The sequence below is a fragment of the Pyxicephalus adspersus genome, chromosome 9 (assembly GCF_032062135.1).
Source record: "Pyxicephalus adspersus chromosome 9, UCB_Pads_2.0, whole genome shotgun sequence".
Lineage (NCBI taxonomy): Eukaryota > Metazoa > Chordata > Amphibia > Anura > Pyxicephalidae > Pyxicephalus > Pyxicephalus adspersus.
Genome location: NC_092866.1, coordinates 19566876 through 19583472, shown reverse-complemented (window position 1 = coordinate 19583472; position 16597 = coordinate 19566876). Strand labels below are relative to the sequence as shown.

At 38.3% G+C, this 16597-nt stretch overlaps 1 protein-coding gene across 4 annotated transcripts in view; it reads right to left on the bottom strand.

Annotated features, from left to right (window-relative positions):
* Positions 1–5491: 5491 nt before the first annotated feature.
* The window catches only part of CBFB (core-binding factor subunit beta), a 30450-nt gene continuing 19344 nt past the window's right edge, over positions 5492–16597 (bottom strand). The window contains exons 4-6 of one of the 4 annotated variants that reach the window (XM_072422854.1): positions 14164–14280; positions 13461–13589; positions 5492–10810 (exon numbers count right to left, since the gene is read on the bottom strand). In XM_072422854.1, coding sequence (XP_072278955.1) covers positions 13464–13589; positions 14164–14280 — 243 coding nt within the window. In that variant the 3' untranslated portion in view covers positions 5492–10810; positions 13461–13463. The remainder of the gene's footprint in view (positions 10811–13460; positions 13590–14163; positions 14281–16597) is intronic. The other 3 variants (XM_072422853.1, XM_072422855.1, XM_072422852.1) reach the window with 3 other exon arrangements.

Here is a 16597-nt window from a genome sequence, read left to right as displayed (position 1 = left end):
ATATGACAGCCTAATATCTTAGTATGTAACTGTGCAAATATCAGGTCTTTGCGATTCTTAAAACTGTTTTTTCTTTTAATGAGAAGCTGTGATGGCAGAGGCACAAGCAAGTTTCACATCGTTGGAGTAATGGGCCGTCATGAAGTTTTTGTTTCTCCAGGGAAAGTCAGCAAGGACATTCACACTGAGATGTCACAAACACTGGGGGAGAAGTGTCCTTCCTACAGCAGTGTCAAGATCTGGATATCTCGTTTCAAGACTGGGCATTTCACCGTTGAAGATGAGCCCTGCAGTAGGCACCCCCAAACTCAACTGACCCAGCAACCTGCAATGCTGTCCATGAGCTGAATATTGAAGACCGGCGAATATCCTGCAAAAAAGATAGCCCAGATACTGGACATCTCACAGGAGCGTGTTGGATTTGTTATCACCACATTCCTAGATTTGCACAAGCTTTCAGCAAAGTGGGTGCCGAAATGTTTGAACAGTGATCAGAAGAAGGAACAAGTTGAAGCATCCAAAGCCGTTTTGGCCCATTTTGAAGCTGCACAGGACTTTTTGGCTAGGTTAGTGACTAAGAATGAAACCTGGCTCCACATCTATGATCCTGAAACCAGGGAACAGTGAAAAGGAATGATGCCACAGTGGGTCCCCGTGGCCGAAGAAGTTCTGAACCCAGAAATCGTCCAAAAAAGTCATGGCGTCCATTTTCTGGGACGAAGACAGTATTCTATAGGTGGACTACCTACCTCAGAGCTTTAGTATCACCCCACAGTATTATGTTAATCTCCTGGACCAGCTGAAGGAGGCAATTAAGACGAAACGCCGTGGAAAGTTGACCGAAGGGTTCTTTTTTTTTTTTGCAGGACAATGCACCTGCGCACACGTCCAACGTTGTGGCTGCCAAAGTGAACACCCTGGGTTTCCAATTGTCCACCATCCCTACTGACCTGTCAAAGATGCTGCTGAGAGCTGGTTTGCAGCCCAACCAAAGGACTTTTATTTGAACGGTCTAGAAAAGTTGCAACCACGCTGTACCAAGTGCATCAGGCTCAGGGGGAATATGTTGAATAAATGTGGCTCTCTTCTTTCTGGGCAAAGCCAGGAACTTCTCAGCACCCCCTCGTACATTTGTAAAATAATGATCTTTCTAATGGTGCCTGACTAGGACTGTGGAGGCTCTGAATCATTAATCAGCTCACAGATAAGTGAAGTAATATTACACTGGTCAACAAACTCCTTCTTGCCAAACAGATTAAAGTCATTTTAGGTTATGTTTGATGCACAGATTCCCAATATGGTATTGGGTTTGCTAGATTGTCTCTAGTTTTTGAAATATTGACCACAATAATACCCTCATAGAAAACTAATGAAACATTAAAATTAGGCAAAATTAAACTAGATATCCCTATGTATACAAAATAAAACTTTTGAAATACTTATGTCAATATATTCTATATTCAGTATATTTACAGAACTAACCACAAAGAAGTAATTGAAATACTCTGTATGATTTCCTTTTATGCTGATGATCAGGACAATCATGTTGAAGGCTCCAGCAGTAGTCTGCCGTCATGTGTCTATCCCATCTGCCCTGATACCTTTCTTCCATCACCTTTCTATCTTGATGGAACCTCTCCCCTTGTTCCTCACTGAAATCGCCAAGGTTTTCTGGAAGTTTTGCAAATGGCTATGGAGATAGTGTACCTTTATGTTCATAGTAGCACTCAAATTTTTAAAGTTTAAGAGCAAGTTTTGTACCAGTTCTTCATAATTTTGTGCTTTATGGTCACCCATGACGTTCTTGACAACCACGACATAGCTGTGCCAGGCAGAAGCTTCAGTATCAATCATGTAACTTGTGAAATTTGAATCATTTATCAGTTTCTGAATCTGGAGTCCATCAAAGATTCCTGCTTTTAATTTTTCAGTACTCAATCCAGGGAAGAATCCACAAATGTATTTAAAGCAATCGCTGTCCTTGTTCAGAGCTCTAACAAATTTCTGCAATAATCCAAACTTTGTGTGTCAACCAATGGCTGGTTAATGATGTTCGCTGCACCTTTTTTCCATGTTTTCCCTTGGAGGCCATGTCTCTTTTTTCCAGTTATCCTGCTTTGCTCAATTATCCCACAAGCGGATGAAACATTGGTACTTTGTGTATCCACTTTTTAAATCAATACATATAGACAACTGGTGTTCATGATAGCAAAGGTTTTGTAGGACCATTTTGATATTTTGATTTTCTTAAGGTTTGTTGAGGGACCAATTCGAATTGATGCAAAGCAGTTGCCATTATGCAATAAAACAGATTTCAAACTTCTAGTGGTATTCAGGGAGCAGGGTGACTGTTCTAATGGTGGAAACAATACTGAAATGTATGGCTCAGCAATGGTTGCCTCATACAACTTTAGACTACACTGACGTCACGCTGCACCTCCCTTGTTTTTTTCATCTCTAGTACAGTTCGTGAATTGCATAGTGCAATATAAAGGTGAATATTGTCATTCAGAATAATATATATATATATATATATGATTATTATTAATATCATTATTAATAATAATAATAATAATAATAAAACATTAAAATAGCATATAATGTCCTAATTTATTTAGTGGACCCCCAAATTTTTCTCGCAGAACACTGGATGGCGACAGATGCACAGATGTATTAACACACCCACTCCCTCTCTTCCTGCCCCCTTTCTATTATATGACACAGATCTGTGTAAATATCTTTACAGCTCCATTTTATGAAATCTTTGTACTTACAATACTTGTATTTATAAAGGGAGCAGCTATACTCACCTACCACTGACTGATACTGAACACTCATAGGCCAACATACCATCTCTGTATCCATTGATAGCATTACTGGTTTTCTACTCTCTATCAAATCTTTGTCACCATTTAGATGTTAATATAAACGTAAGATTGTAAGCTCTTCTGGGCAGGGTCCTCTCTTTCTCCTGTGTCACCGTATCTGTCTGCCATTTTCAACCCCTATTTAGTGTACAGCGCTGCGTAATATGTTGGTGCTATATAAATCCTGTGTAATAATATTACTAAGATTAAAGGGAACTTTGGTCCAATTATACCAGAAGCAAGAATTGGTCTCCGCGCATTCAGGCCCAGTTCACATGTCTGCATTGTGGTAACATGGTGATAAAATACTGGAGCTGTCTCTGGCTGTTAAATATCTGGAGAGAGTGAGCTAAAAGATATACAGATCTGAAAATCTAGAATATAACTTTTGGGCCAGTAAATGGCTCTGTAGAATTGGTATGCCAAAGCTATCAGATAAACATAACAGCCAGGGAACCAAACTTTTAGTAGCTTTAAGCCCAAATCCATGTCCTCTCCTCACCCAGACATTAAAATACACAGAATACATATATACTTTAAAGTATATCTCCAGGAAAATGCCAAACCTACCCATACAGTGCGTGCACCTTACATATAAAGGATTAAATGCTTATTTTAATGGGTACAGGTACCCATTAAAAAACATTTACTTCCATTTCTAAGTCTACTCCTCTCATGTGCTCTGTTCTTCGGTCATAGGACATACAATGACAATACAACATTGGATCAGCAGTACCACTTTGAAAATATGGATGCCAATGGTCTGCCCACAAACCTGAGCATCATGGGGAAAGGAGAACCCCAACTGACATAGGGAGCTAAAGTTAGTCAAAATACTTTTTAATGTTCCCCTGGACAAAAACAGCTATTTAACTCTTAGACTGTGGAAGGAACCCTACAGCAAGAGTACCTGTCTTTAGCCTGTTTTTAAACCGGTGATCCTGGTAACAAACATCCTTCCTATGTTGACAAGGGCCACTTACCTCATTGCAACTATGGAGGAATAGCATTATCACTGTAGGCTGTTGTCTTGATTTGAACTACAAAAACCTTCCCCTCTACATATCTCCATTTCATGGGTGGAGAGCTTACAAAAGCTAACCAGGAGCTCCAAATACTAAAAGGTTGATTGGAGTGATAGTAAGAATATCCAAATTTCACACACCACGTTTTGTTTCTGACAACCAGGCAGTTACTGGTAAATCAATCAGACTGGTTGGTCGAGCACAAAGTTGGCAGAGGATCTGCTAATGTGAACTAGGCCTTAGTGAATATTGTGATTGGGTGTACACATATTTAGGAGAATCGTTATACACAAAGGGTTCTATTTATAAAACAGGAAATCAAACATTCCCTTGTGGGAATCTTTCAGGTCCATGTGTTTCAATGGCAGTAATTGATACCCACCAGTGAGGGTCTGATGGTCTGTCTTAAAAACAGAGCCCTAAGAAGTATTAGTAATGCTCAAAACCCACATTCATTACTGTATATACCTAAATATTAACATACACAATGATAAAAACATGTTAAACTGATTTGAGTGGAAACCAAGGACACAAAATATTGTCGTCACTTCTAATATTTAAAACAGTAATAAAGAGAAATGCCAATAAAATTAACATGATTAAATAGAGTCATAAAATTGCAGATGACGGTTTACCTAAGTTGAACCTCTTTTCTCAGCACAAACTGATAGAAAACAAAGTCGGTTGCACTTTTCCTTTATCTGGAGAATAAAGATGTGTGGAACATTACAGTGCCCTTCAGCACTAGTGTCAGTTTCTTTTCCAGTCAGTACAGGTGAAATTCATTACATTCCCTATAGCTGAGGGGCTGGCGAGGTACTGTACCATAGTTTCCCGAAAACAGCACCCTGCTTCAACATTCCAATCAAGAGCTCCTTAACTTTTTAGAAGCAAAAGGATGGCTCTTGGAAGAAGTTAAGCAAATCTCAAAAACTTAGTATTAGCTGCCTTTCAACATAGTAATACTCAAGTAAAGACTCAAGTAAAAAGAGGAATTTCTCCTCACTGGGGACAACACTAGAAAGAATTTTTCTCCTGACTGCCGAAAACCTTTATTGTAAAATAAAATAAAAACTTGAATGTTAATAGACAGGTCCCATGCAGCCCTACCTAAACTGGCCCTAAACTTAATGATAAGGTCAGAGGCTGTATCTATGGAAGGAAGTGCAGAAGATAAAAGACTGTGTAGGGCAAAGCAAAAGGTTCCCTTTGGAGCAGTGGTCACCAGCCTTTCGGACCTCACGGATCAGTAAATACACGGAATCCGGACCGTGCATGCAACTTACCTGTGTCAGGGGTCCTGTGACTAGGCCCATCTTGAAGTATTTTCAATGCTTTTTCTCCTTGTCCCTAGCAATAAGTCCCAGGGGAGTGAAAAGAAAGGAGTTTAGGCTGCAATAGAGTTTAAGATTAAAGTAAACCTGCTGATTCAACCTAAAGGGGAAAACCACAGATTCACGTCTAGGGGGGTGCTCCTGATATTGGTAGATGGAAATATTTATGATAATGAAAAACAGGTAACAAGTCTTACAAGTCTTAGTTTTACACAGAACTGCTTCAAATAACATAATATAAAAATATTCATCCACGTAGGCCATGTTGACAACATTAGGTGTTTATTAAAATCAATTTGGTAAGATACATTTCCAAGTCATACAGTATTAACCGTGACAACATACAAGCAAACGACTTAAAGCAATTATCTGTTCAGGTGCTGGGTGACCTAGACAGGGCAGCAAATAGACAATAAAACTTTTTAATTGTTTTTATTTTAAAAGAACGTAAACTACAGTATTTTAGAAGAGATGTATTAGGCACCCAGTTTCCAAGAACAAGAGATTTTTTTTACACCATTGATGCACATAAAAAAGGTGACACACATGTCAAAATGACAAAATAACATGACTAAAAAAATAAAAAGAGCTGCCATTAAAAGGAGCACATACAAAGAGGAAATGTCTACCCATGTTTTTTCTTTTATTGAAACACTCCAGTTAAAAGGATGATGATTTGCAAATCATTGTATTTATTTTCACCTCCACCTGATTGGCAGAAGTTGTAAACGTTGTACTGTTTTAGGACCCTGCTCCAAATACATTAATATTGAGCTGATCATTGTGACAAAGCTTTTGTTAAAGGAAATCCAATTTCCAAATAATATTATATATTATATTAATTCTTGATTACTATCCTAGGCCCCTCTTTTAATAGCATGGAGGAAGCGGCAGGTACTGTTTTTGGGGCATATCAGAAGTTTGGTTCATCTCTGAGGTCTTCTTTACCTTCAGCCCATGCAGATCATGGAGGAAGAATCCATGATTTACCCTTTTTACCTATAACACTGCTGTAGGGATACTGAGCTTAACAAGTGCAGAGTATTTCTATTTTCGATTAGGAATAGAATTTTTTTTTCATGTATTTCTCACGGAAAAATGTCTTGGTACAAGAGCCGTTCAATATGATCATTACTTTATATCTAGGGATATAATCTGTAAAGGTATTTGGCTTTTTTTAACCCAATGAACTAATAACGGGGATGAACTGTTGCAACTATTGTCTGTACATATCACTGATTGTTTTTGTTGTATGAAACATAAATATTGTATTTACATGTAATTACATGTATGAAATATAATTATTTACTGCCGAGAAAAACACCAGCTTTCTCTCTAAGGCTAGGTACACACGCGCAATAATTATCGTTTGAAAACGACCGATCAACAATTATTCCCGATTATTTTGAACGATCGTATTGTGCACAATTCTGTACATGCTGTAATGATACGATCATTCAAATATAATCCACCAATAATGTACACACTAGATACGATCGTTTAAACGATGCAGGAAGTGACATGTACAAGAGAAAGTGTATCACATAACGATCCACGATTGTACACACAATAGATTAGGAACGATCGTCGCCCAATCAGAACCGCCGGAACCGTTGTTTGTTTCCAGCGAGATTTCTCGTTCGTAGGTGTTGTGCATTTTTTTGTTAACAATTATCTCCGACAGATCGTTCGTTTCCAATGACAATTATTGTATGTGTGTACGCAGCCTAATTCTTTATTCTGTACTTATCAAACTTGGCGTTGCATTACCTATCATCAACTAAGAGGATGATTGACATTTGTCATCAGCCCTACATTTCCCATATCACCTTACAGCCTATATTATAAATGAAGGAATGATTCATACAGCTGCAATGGAGAAAGGTAACTCTGGAAGACATAGAACCACCAGCATTTAATATGGTCTCCCTACAGCTGATCTTTTTCCTATTACTGATTTACTATACCTTGTTCTGCACTCTGCATGGAGGTGCCATCTTGGTCGAGGCAGGGTTTTGCACCCCCATGTCAGTACATTAGTGACATTAAATCTCACAAACTAGATATGACTAGTAAATCAGAGACAGCAAGGCCATGTATGACAAGGTTTGTCAAAATAGGAATAATGACCTCTTCTGTGCTCCCTCATATGTGACACCACTGGGTGCCTATGCAGCCAAACACCAGGGGAGGCACATATTCTGCAGCTCTGGATTGAAGGGGAGGGTTGCATTAAGTACACAACTGTACCCTGAATAGCACAAGTACTTTGAGTGATATTGCAGCTTTATCAAGCAGTCTTACTGTGAAATATAGTCATGATAATGCTATAATAATAATGTACATTAATGTTGGCTTTCCACCTACTGGCAGCAGGAAAATGAATACGCTTGCAAATCATCATATTAAGTGCAAAAATACTTATTTGACCAATCCAGATACCTTCAAAATGTTCCTGGTTTGTTTTATATATATAACGCATCATTCTGACCAAAAAAAAAGAAAAAAAAAACTGTGTCGGGCATCATCTGGTTTGGTATATTTTGTAGTTTTGTGAAGGTGTTTGCAGAGAAAGGGGCTGCTGGTTTGAGATCCCAGCCAATAGTATGAGGCCTGAAAGTTGCTGTTCTTTGGAACTATGGGTTCTATTTATAACACAGGGAATCTGACATTTCCTCAAACATTCCCTCGCAGGAATCTTCCAGGTCCATGTGTTTTAATGGCAGTAACTTCCAACTAGGGAATGTTTGGGGGAATGTCTGATTACCTGATTTATAAATAAAGCCCTATGAATTACCTACAAATGAAAAATTCAATTGGACTTTCAATGTCAAGTGGAAATTTTCCAAGTGGGCAGAATTTATACAGTTTCTGGATTATGCTACTGCAAAACTGACAGCTTCCAACAACCCATATATATATAAAACCTACATTTACTTGATATCAGGCAGCACAAGGAGCCGATCAGTTTTGCTGCAGTGCTCAAATACCAACAAGGGATCAGCTGATAGGGGAGAGAACAGACAGACAGAAATATGAGCTCATCAGTCTTCTGCTTCTCATTCACTGTCCAGTTACTGGAGCAGAATTAAGACTAAGTATCACCTAACCGCAGTAGCGAAAATCAAGTCTACAGGCTGGTAGTGAGGAAGGCTGTGTAAATTTTAGGATTTACAAACCGTTCATCTATATGTAGTTCATCTATGCATTTAGCTCTTTTTTGGAGTTCAGCTTATATGTAATAGTTATTTATAGCCTTGCAATAATCCAATCATTTGGCACAACTAAAGTTCACAATGAAATGTGTAAAGATCAACCTAATATTCACTTATTACAAAGTTTGCCATCAGTCAGCAGTTAAAAAAACAAAAATAATTTCCCAACAAGAGTGTGGCTGTGATACGTAATGCAATTCGTGAATACAATGAACTGGTCTGGATTCTGTGCATCCCAGTGTGCAGTGGCTTTGTGAGCTGGCTCAAGATACCAGGTTCTTGATTTGGCTGGACTAGCAAGTAGAAAACTTTGGTGGGTGTTAGAACATTCCGAAACTAGACTTCTGTGACGTTTCAGGGTATGGTGCAAGAAGCCACAGCAGACTTTTGGCAACACAAGTGGACAAAGTCTTTTTAATGTGGAGCAAAGGTCTAAACACAAAATTATTCATTTGTAAGTCCAAGGTAGTAGGCCAGCAGTGTAATCCACTACCTTCTTGTATGGATTTTTGGTAGACATGTTAAAGCTTTAGGAGTACTGAAATAAAGACACACAGCATACCTGCCATTCTACAGTCTGGGACAGAGATGGATGTATAATAAGCATTCTTTGTACCTTTTTAAATCACTATTCAAATGTTATGGGATGATTAGCAAGTACCATTTTACACAATAAAAAAACATTAAATACATCAATGAAATATAAAAAAACAAGGCTGTAGAGGACCAGATTACTCGGCATTGTTTTGCCACATAATAAGTACTGCAGTGCTTTTTAAGTTATTATTATTATTGACCTAACACCAGTGGTATCACTGTCACTCTCATGGCACATCAAAGGCTTTCTGATGATTCAGCCATTGTTGGATGCTGAATTAGACTGAATCACCAGTGGCTTTGTATATCAGTCAGTACCTTTACAAATGAAAGATCTCCCCATAGTTCCTGCCCTTGTCTTATCACATCAGGAGACATTCAGAATTACTGATGCATTATCTATAACAAAATAAATGCAATATACCAAAACAGAAAGAGAACCCCTTAAAACTGCTCTGACAGAAGAGATGAGAAGTTTGCACAGAATTCTTTGGGAATATATACAAGCGGCAATCTATTTAGTCTGCCTGCATATTTTCTAAACTAGAATATAAATTATGGATGGTGCAAAGTTTTAACACATAATCCCACCTATCTAATTGGGTACTGCAAAAAATCAAATTGAAATGACAAAGTAAAAGTCCGGAAAATCTAAATACAAGTTTGAAAGACGAGTTTGCAGTTTTTACCAATACCCGCACCTCTGGAAACCAGTGACACTAATATGCTCCTCCCTGGTTTATCATTACTTCTTACAGGGTCAGAATGGTTTGCCTGACGTTTATGGTATTATTCATAAATACTAATTTGTGATGCATGTCCAGCATTCTGAACATCTCCTGTGTCCAAAGGAACTCACACACGTTTACTTATGGGAACATCATGCTAAGTTTATCATGCTTATTGGGTCCAATGGATATTTCAAGGGCTAACAAAAGCATAAAATTTAAATATGATGTGACGTCTGCCTTTCCAAAATCAAATACTGATCTAGACTGCCCTAAATGTGCCAAAAAAAGTTATAGCAATGCCTTACAGTAAACCACTAAAAACAGTGGAAATGAGACTATGGTGAAACTTTGAGATTACCATCTAGAAACCACAAATGTCAAAATGATCAGTAGATCTAGAAATGCAAAAAACTGAAGCCATACACAAACATTGACTGTAAAAGGATTCACCCTTCCCCCTCCCCATATTAGCTGTTTAATGTGATTTTAGCTTTATTAAACTATTGTTATCAAGCTTTTATTTATTAAGCTATTATTAACCAATTGGCAAAAGGTAGAAAGCCCAACTTTTTCCGGAGAAGGTGTTGTATGCAATTTTATGTACCTGCATCTAAATGTATTTCCCATTTTGGCATGTGTATTTCCTAGAAGGTAACTCAAGTCTGTTAACTTTAAAACAACCCAACAGTCTAAATGCAGGAAGCATACAATATTCTGTAACAAAAACTAATCTGTAGAAAAATCGTGACCTATCATCAAACCGTAATAAAACCCTCAGCCATCGTGTGCAGTTCACATGCGGCTTAGGGCTTGCATAGAGGGGGCTGAACCGTTTGTAGAGGGTGCAGGTAGCATGCGTACAGACAGGAGGCCAAGAGGTTGGATGTCAGGAGATTGTTGCAGGCTTTTTCTTCTCCTGGCGCTGAAGATAGCGGAGACCGGAAGCTGAGGATTCTAGTCTTAGCGGAGCTTCAGGTCATCCCCGCTTCCAAGACCCGCAGTTGGGTCCTGCTGTCGCCGAGCCTACACCAAAGAGAAATTCTGTTTAAAGTTAACATAGCAATGTAAGTGTTTAGGTGGAGATTTTCAGAATACAAAAAGTTTAGTAACACTGACAATTATTTTGCTGTTGAAGGTACAAAATATAAATATTATATATATTTTTTTTTCTTATGTCGTAGAATTTAGATATCTGTAGATTAGCCACTAGGAGAGCTCTGTATGAATGACCAAAATCATCCCAAAGACTGATAGATAGTATAGGACAGTGGTCGCCAAGCTTTTCAGACCAACAGACCACTAAATTTGCCAGCTCCGGACCGCTCATGCCAGGTGTCAATGATGCCAGAATGATGCCAGAACCTGTTATTGTTGTCAAGTATTGCACATATACACTGCTTCTCAATACAAAATATTAAAACTAAATTTGTAGATATTTAAATGTAAATCAAACCAGCAAGGATACAAAAGGTTTGCTAAAATAAAGGTAAATGTTAACAAAATGAACTGTTTAAACAGTTTAAACAGCAGAGGGCGCTCCAGTCCACCCCAATACATTTCTACTGATTAAAATCACAAGTTGACATACTGTGGTGAGGAAATGAAGCTGAGCATGCAGGCCTGTGGTAGATTCATCAAGAAAGGGTGGCTGACAAAGCAGGAACTTTAAATGGAAGAGGTTTATGAGCCAGAACAGGCTTGTTTGGGAGCACATGGCTCAGAAAAGATAATAGTAAGAAAATGAACCAAAAACATGCAGCTGAACATGACCTTTGGCTGCCAAGAACCAGGTCAGACCTAGTAGCTAACACATTATAGGCGTAAAGAGCCCTTTGTATGTGGATATTGCAAGGCTATGCATGCATAGACACATATCATTTTGCTTATTGTTTCAAAGGTGATAAATGTCAAAGTAGAAGGTATAGGGGGATCTGAGTTGTGGCCCCCAGTGTCACCAAAGGGCTGCAAAAAAAAAAAAATCAGTATATGCAGAACTACAGGTGACAGTTACAGACTGCAGACATTCTACAGCAGACTAACAGAGACTGCAATCATTTTTATAGGAGCTTATTAAAGACTGCAGACATTTTATAGGAGATTATTACAGACTTAAGACATGCAAGAGATTGTCAGACTTCAGACATACCTACAGCAAATGGTCAGAATATGTTGACATGCTACAATTTTATTTGGGGACATGTTAGTTAAGCCTGTTAGCAATTATTTAACAACAGACGTTTTTCAGTGACTGCAGTTATTCTACAGCAGACTCTCAGAGACTGCAGACATTTCATGGGAGACTGTTGGAGAATACAATGATTCTACAGGGGGGTATTGGAGCCTGCAGTGACTTAAAAGGAGATTATAAGAGACTGAAGACATGCAACAGGAGATGATCAGAGACATACATACACAGGTAGTCCCCGAGTTACATACGAGATAGGGACTGCATGTTTGTTCTTAAGTTGAATTTGCATGTAAGTCAGAACAGGTACATTATTTTAATAAATACAATTAGGACAGATGTTTGTCTCAACATATTAGGCAGCATGGTGTCAGTTACTGTATAAAATCTTCACTGAGTTAATGACAAACAAAGCAAAAAAAAAACTTTAGAGTTTGTCTTGGTCATTAAAGAGTTACAAGAGGCTGCAGAAAGAGCTCACCCCCCTAAGATCACCCACAACCTCAGCTTTGTTTAGCAAAAGATTTCTTCTGCAAATCATACAAACCATCCCCTCCTCCATCCAGCCTCTGTCCTGCACATGAAGCAGACAGGGATGCCCTGGTTGGTATGTCGGAGTTGTCTGTATGTTGGATGTTCTTAACTCAGGGCCTAACTGTACAAGATATGGTCAGAATATGTACACATGCTACATTTTGTTTTGGGAATGTCTTTGTTAGGCCTGCTAGAAATCAATGACATTACGGGTCAGTGTTTCTCAATCAGGGTTCAGCTAGGGTTTCCTTAAGCAATGAGAAATTTGTGCCTCTCAGGTCAGTTTATCTGACACCTATGATCTTTTTGGCTATCTGTAAGGGTGGCAGCCTTCTCAACTGTCAGCAATGTAAGAGGCATTCTTCCCACTGATCACCACACTAATGTTCTGTAAGCTGGTAATATAGTAATTAAAGAATAGTTCCTTGAAGACCTGGAAGTTATTTCAAAAGGTTGGCCCATGTTAAAAAAAAAAAAGTTGAGAAACACTGTTGCAGGCCCTTTACAATTCAGTTCTCTGAGGTTGTTGATGGCAAGGGTCTAAAGCAGTATAACAAGCAATAAATACCAGGACACCAGGGTACTACTACTAATACCAGTCCTGAGTGATAACCAGTGATAGTGTTATGACACCCACACATTGCAATCTCATCATTTTACTGTTGAGACAAAAAAACAAAAGAAAACCCATCATGCATGCATATTTTTACAATCCATATACAAAGAAAATGTTTAAAAAAAGCTATTTTTCTTACTTTTGATTTTACATAAAATATCCCAATTTTGTACAGGTTTTGTAGGGTATGGCGAACCTAAGTGAAATGTTCAAAAGATGTGGTTGATTTACTTTTACAATAATTATTTTTTTTTTTTGTTTTTCTACAATTATGTCTGCAATTCTCAAGGTCCACCCCTGCTAGACTGGGAACTCATGCACAAAAGTAGCAATTAATATTACTCAGGGGTACTGACCATTTAAGGGCAGCGTGGTCGTAAAACTCTCACCTCCATTTCCTCCCGGTGAGAGCGATCCCTGTCCTCAAATTCTCGGGTTCTCCTGCGAGCTTCCTCAAACGCCTGCTGTGCCAGGGCATCTTCATGCTGCAAAAGAAATACAATCCGGTCTGCCAATTTTCCAGTGTTTGAGTTGTGAACTGCATTTCTAAAAGGTCTCTATCCAAACATAATATTAAGTAATGCTGGTCGCCTTCCAGGGCCAAGATGCTGAGAGTGCATTTTGTACCTAAACTAAATCCAGTATGCCTTTATATGTATAACTAAGGCTGTTCTGCAAAGGGTTGTGAAAGAAAACAGGATTAAATTGGGAGGGTTTGTGCATTGGAAATACTCAGGTTTGTTTTCTTAAATAATCCAAAGTTTGGATTGTTTTTGGCTACCACTCTGCTCTATAAAAAGCCTCATTGTAGTTAAGAAAAAAATCACAGGTTTTGCCTATGCAAAATTATTTTAGGTTCCAAACTGTACTAACCCTAATCTGTAAATGACAACTGACGATTGACGTCTATGGTTCTACAAAGCATCTGAACGAGCCAACGGAAAACTGGTTACTATAGATTACGAACAGCTTTTATTTTACCCCCCCCCCCTTTTAAGATCATATTTTTCTTTTACTAATAAATCGATGAGAATACGTCAGAGACTGATCATTACTAACCTGTGCTCTGTCTTCATCAAATTCTAGACATCCCATGCCATCCAACCTCTGGAGGTCAATCCATCCCTTCCACATGACACAGACACCATTCAGAATCATTGGAGCCTTCAAATACACCTAAAATAGAGAATATGTTTGGTGTTATATTGTTTTATTAAAATTGAACTTCAGGCAGATAGAAAACAATAGATGTAAAAAAAAATGCGTATTGGTTTAAACAAAAAGGATCATTACATTTGAGTACTGTACAACTAATATAAGAATCTTAATTTATCCTGTAATAACTGTATAGAAGACCAGACACTAGGAAGAGAGATGACTTATTAATATCCTTCTAATCATTCACTGTTCAATCTGCAGGCTGGAGGTGTGTTCTTGGCATGCTTTTTAGAAATTACATTTGCATCTACTGTTTTGTGAATTATTGCTTAAAATTAATACAAATATATATATCATACACAGTGTATGTGCCTTGTTTGTTACAGTTTATCTTAAAAAGAAAAAGGCAAAAGGCCACAAATGCGTTATGCTGTAAACCGTATAGAACATCTTACAAACAGATTTCACATAAGGACAGAAGTGATGTCTGATACGGTTTCAAAGTGTCTCAGCTTATGTCACTCTTCTGGCACAGAGTCTAAAAGAAGAACTGTCTGAAGTTTTCATTTTGTGGGTTTTCTTTCAGTAGAATGACTCGATTGAGGAACATAAATGGAAAAATCTAACCTTGAAAAAGAACAAAAGTGAAAAATTATTCTGTCTGGATGATCAACTGTTCTATTGAATTTTGATAATTTCTGTACACCACCTATAGGAATTATATAAAACATATGTTTTGGAATCACTAGTTCTGGGTGTAATAGTGAACCATAAAGAACCATCAACAAGACTATATTGGTCCTGGAAATATCAAAGCATTAAAGTGTCTCTATACTGTAATATAAGGAATTATTATGGACTCTAATACTGAGTCAAGTCTCCCTTTGCTCTCAGAAAAGCCTCAGTTCTTTCTGGTACAGATTTCACATTACTTTGAAATTCTGGTCCATGATGACATTGAATCATGCAGTTGTTGCAGATCTGTGAGCTTCCCATCCTTGCTCCTATTCTGCCACTCAACCACATTTTCTGTTGCCTACCATCTGCAAAAACAACACTTAAAGAGGAACTAAACTGAAAAATAAAAAAAATTACACTTACCTTTAATCCCACAGATCCTTCAATGGCGCTGGACCTTACTTTGATTCGGGCCCGCGTCGTTCTAGAATTTCTCTTCGTCCCAGCGTTGAGCTTCACTCTTTGCTTCTTCTTTTTTGGCACATCACTATCTTGCACTGCACAGGTGCGAGATGTTTGGGTGACGAAGCCCTCTGTAAAGGACTAGAAAAAAGCCTTCTGCTTTTGTGGTCCATACACATTATAGGTTGGTGTGCCCATTCTCAGATGCTTTACTGCATCCCACAGTTGTGAAGACTAGTTATCAGAGATATTATAGCTTTTTTCATCACTAGCAGCCAGTATGGTCATTGTACTATGATGTCTCTCATTAACCAGGAGTTTTTATCCACAAGAGTTTCCATCTGTAAAATTACCACTGACCTGATGTTTTTGTTTTTTGTACCATTGTGAGTAAATTCTAGAACAGCGTTTCTCAGTCAGGGTTCCTCCAAAAGTTGCTACGGGTTCTTGGAGCAATGAGCAATTTGTGCTTATTAGGTCAGTATAAGTGACCCCAATGTTTTGAGCTATCTATAAGGGTGACAATCTTTCCACTGGCCAGCAGACTAATATACTGTGAGCTGTGGATAAAGTAATTATTGCAGTGACCTGAATTTTTTTTAAGGGGTCCCCACATTGAAAAGATCAGGAAAGGCTGCTCTAGAGACTGTTGTATGGAAATTCAAGGAGATCAGCAGTAACAGAGCCTTGTTTTACACCAACAATCTTGTCCTGGTCCTATATACGGACGTCACATTTTTTTTCTCCTTATGGCGTTTGATGTGAACTGAAGATTCAGGCCGGTACTTGCACCACTTTTGCCCTGCTGCCACGCAATTGGCCGAATAAATAATTGCATAAATATTCTGATGCACAGACATTTCTAATATAACGGATTGTGGAGTGTGTGTATATAATAAACATTAGGAGATAGTAGAGGATAATGAACAGAATCTCAGCAGAGTACAGAACACTTCATTGTGTAGGTTCTTTCTGGTGTAAAATCCTCTTCCGCCTCATAGTGGCTACAAATCTTCCCTCACACATTAACTACAGGAAAATGAAGGACAAAGTGATTAATGAAATGTTAAACCACGTTTTACCAAACACCTTGGTTCTGCTGAAAAGCAAGGCAATAGGGGAAGGTGTGGGTGACGACCACTGAACATTCCACCGCCAATTTTACAGATTCAAAGTACTGACAAGTCTGATGATG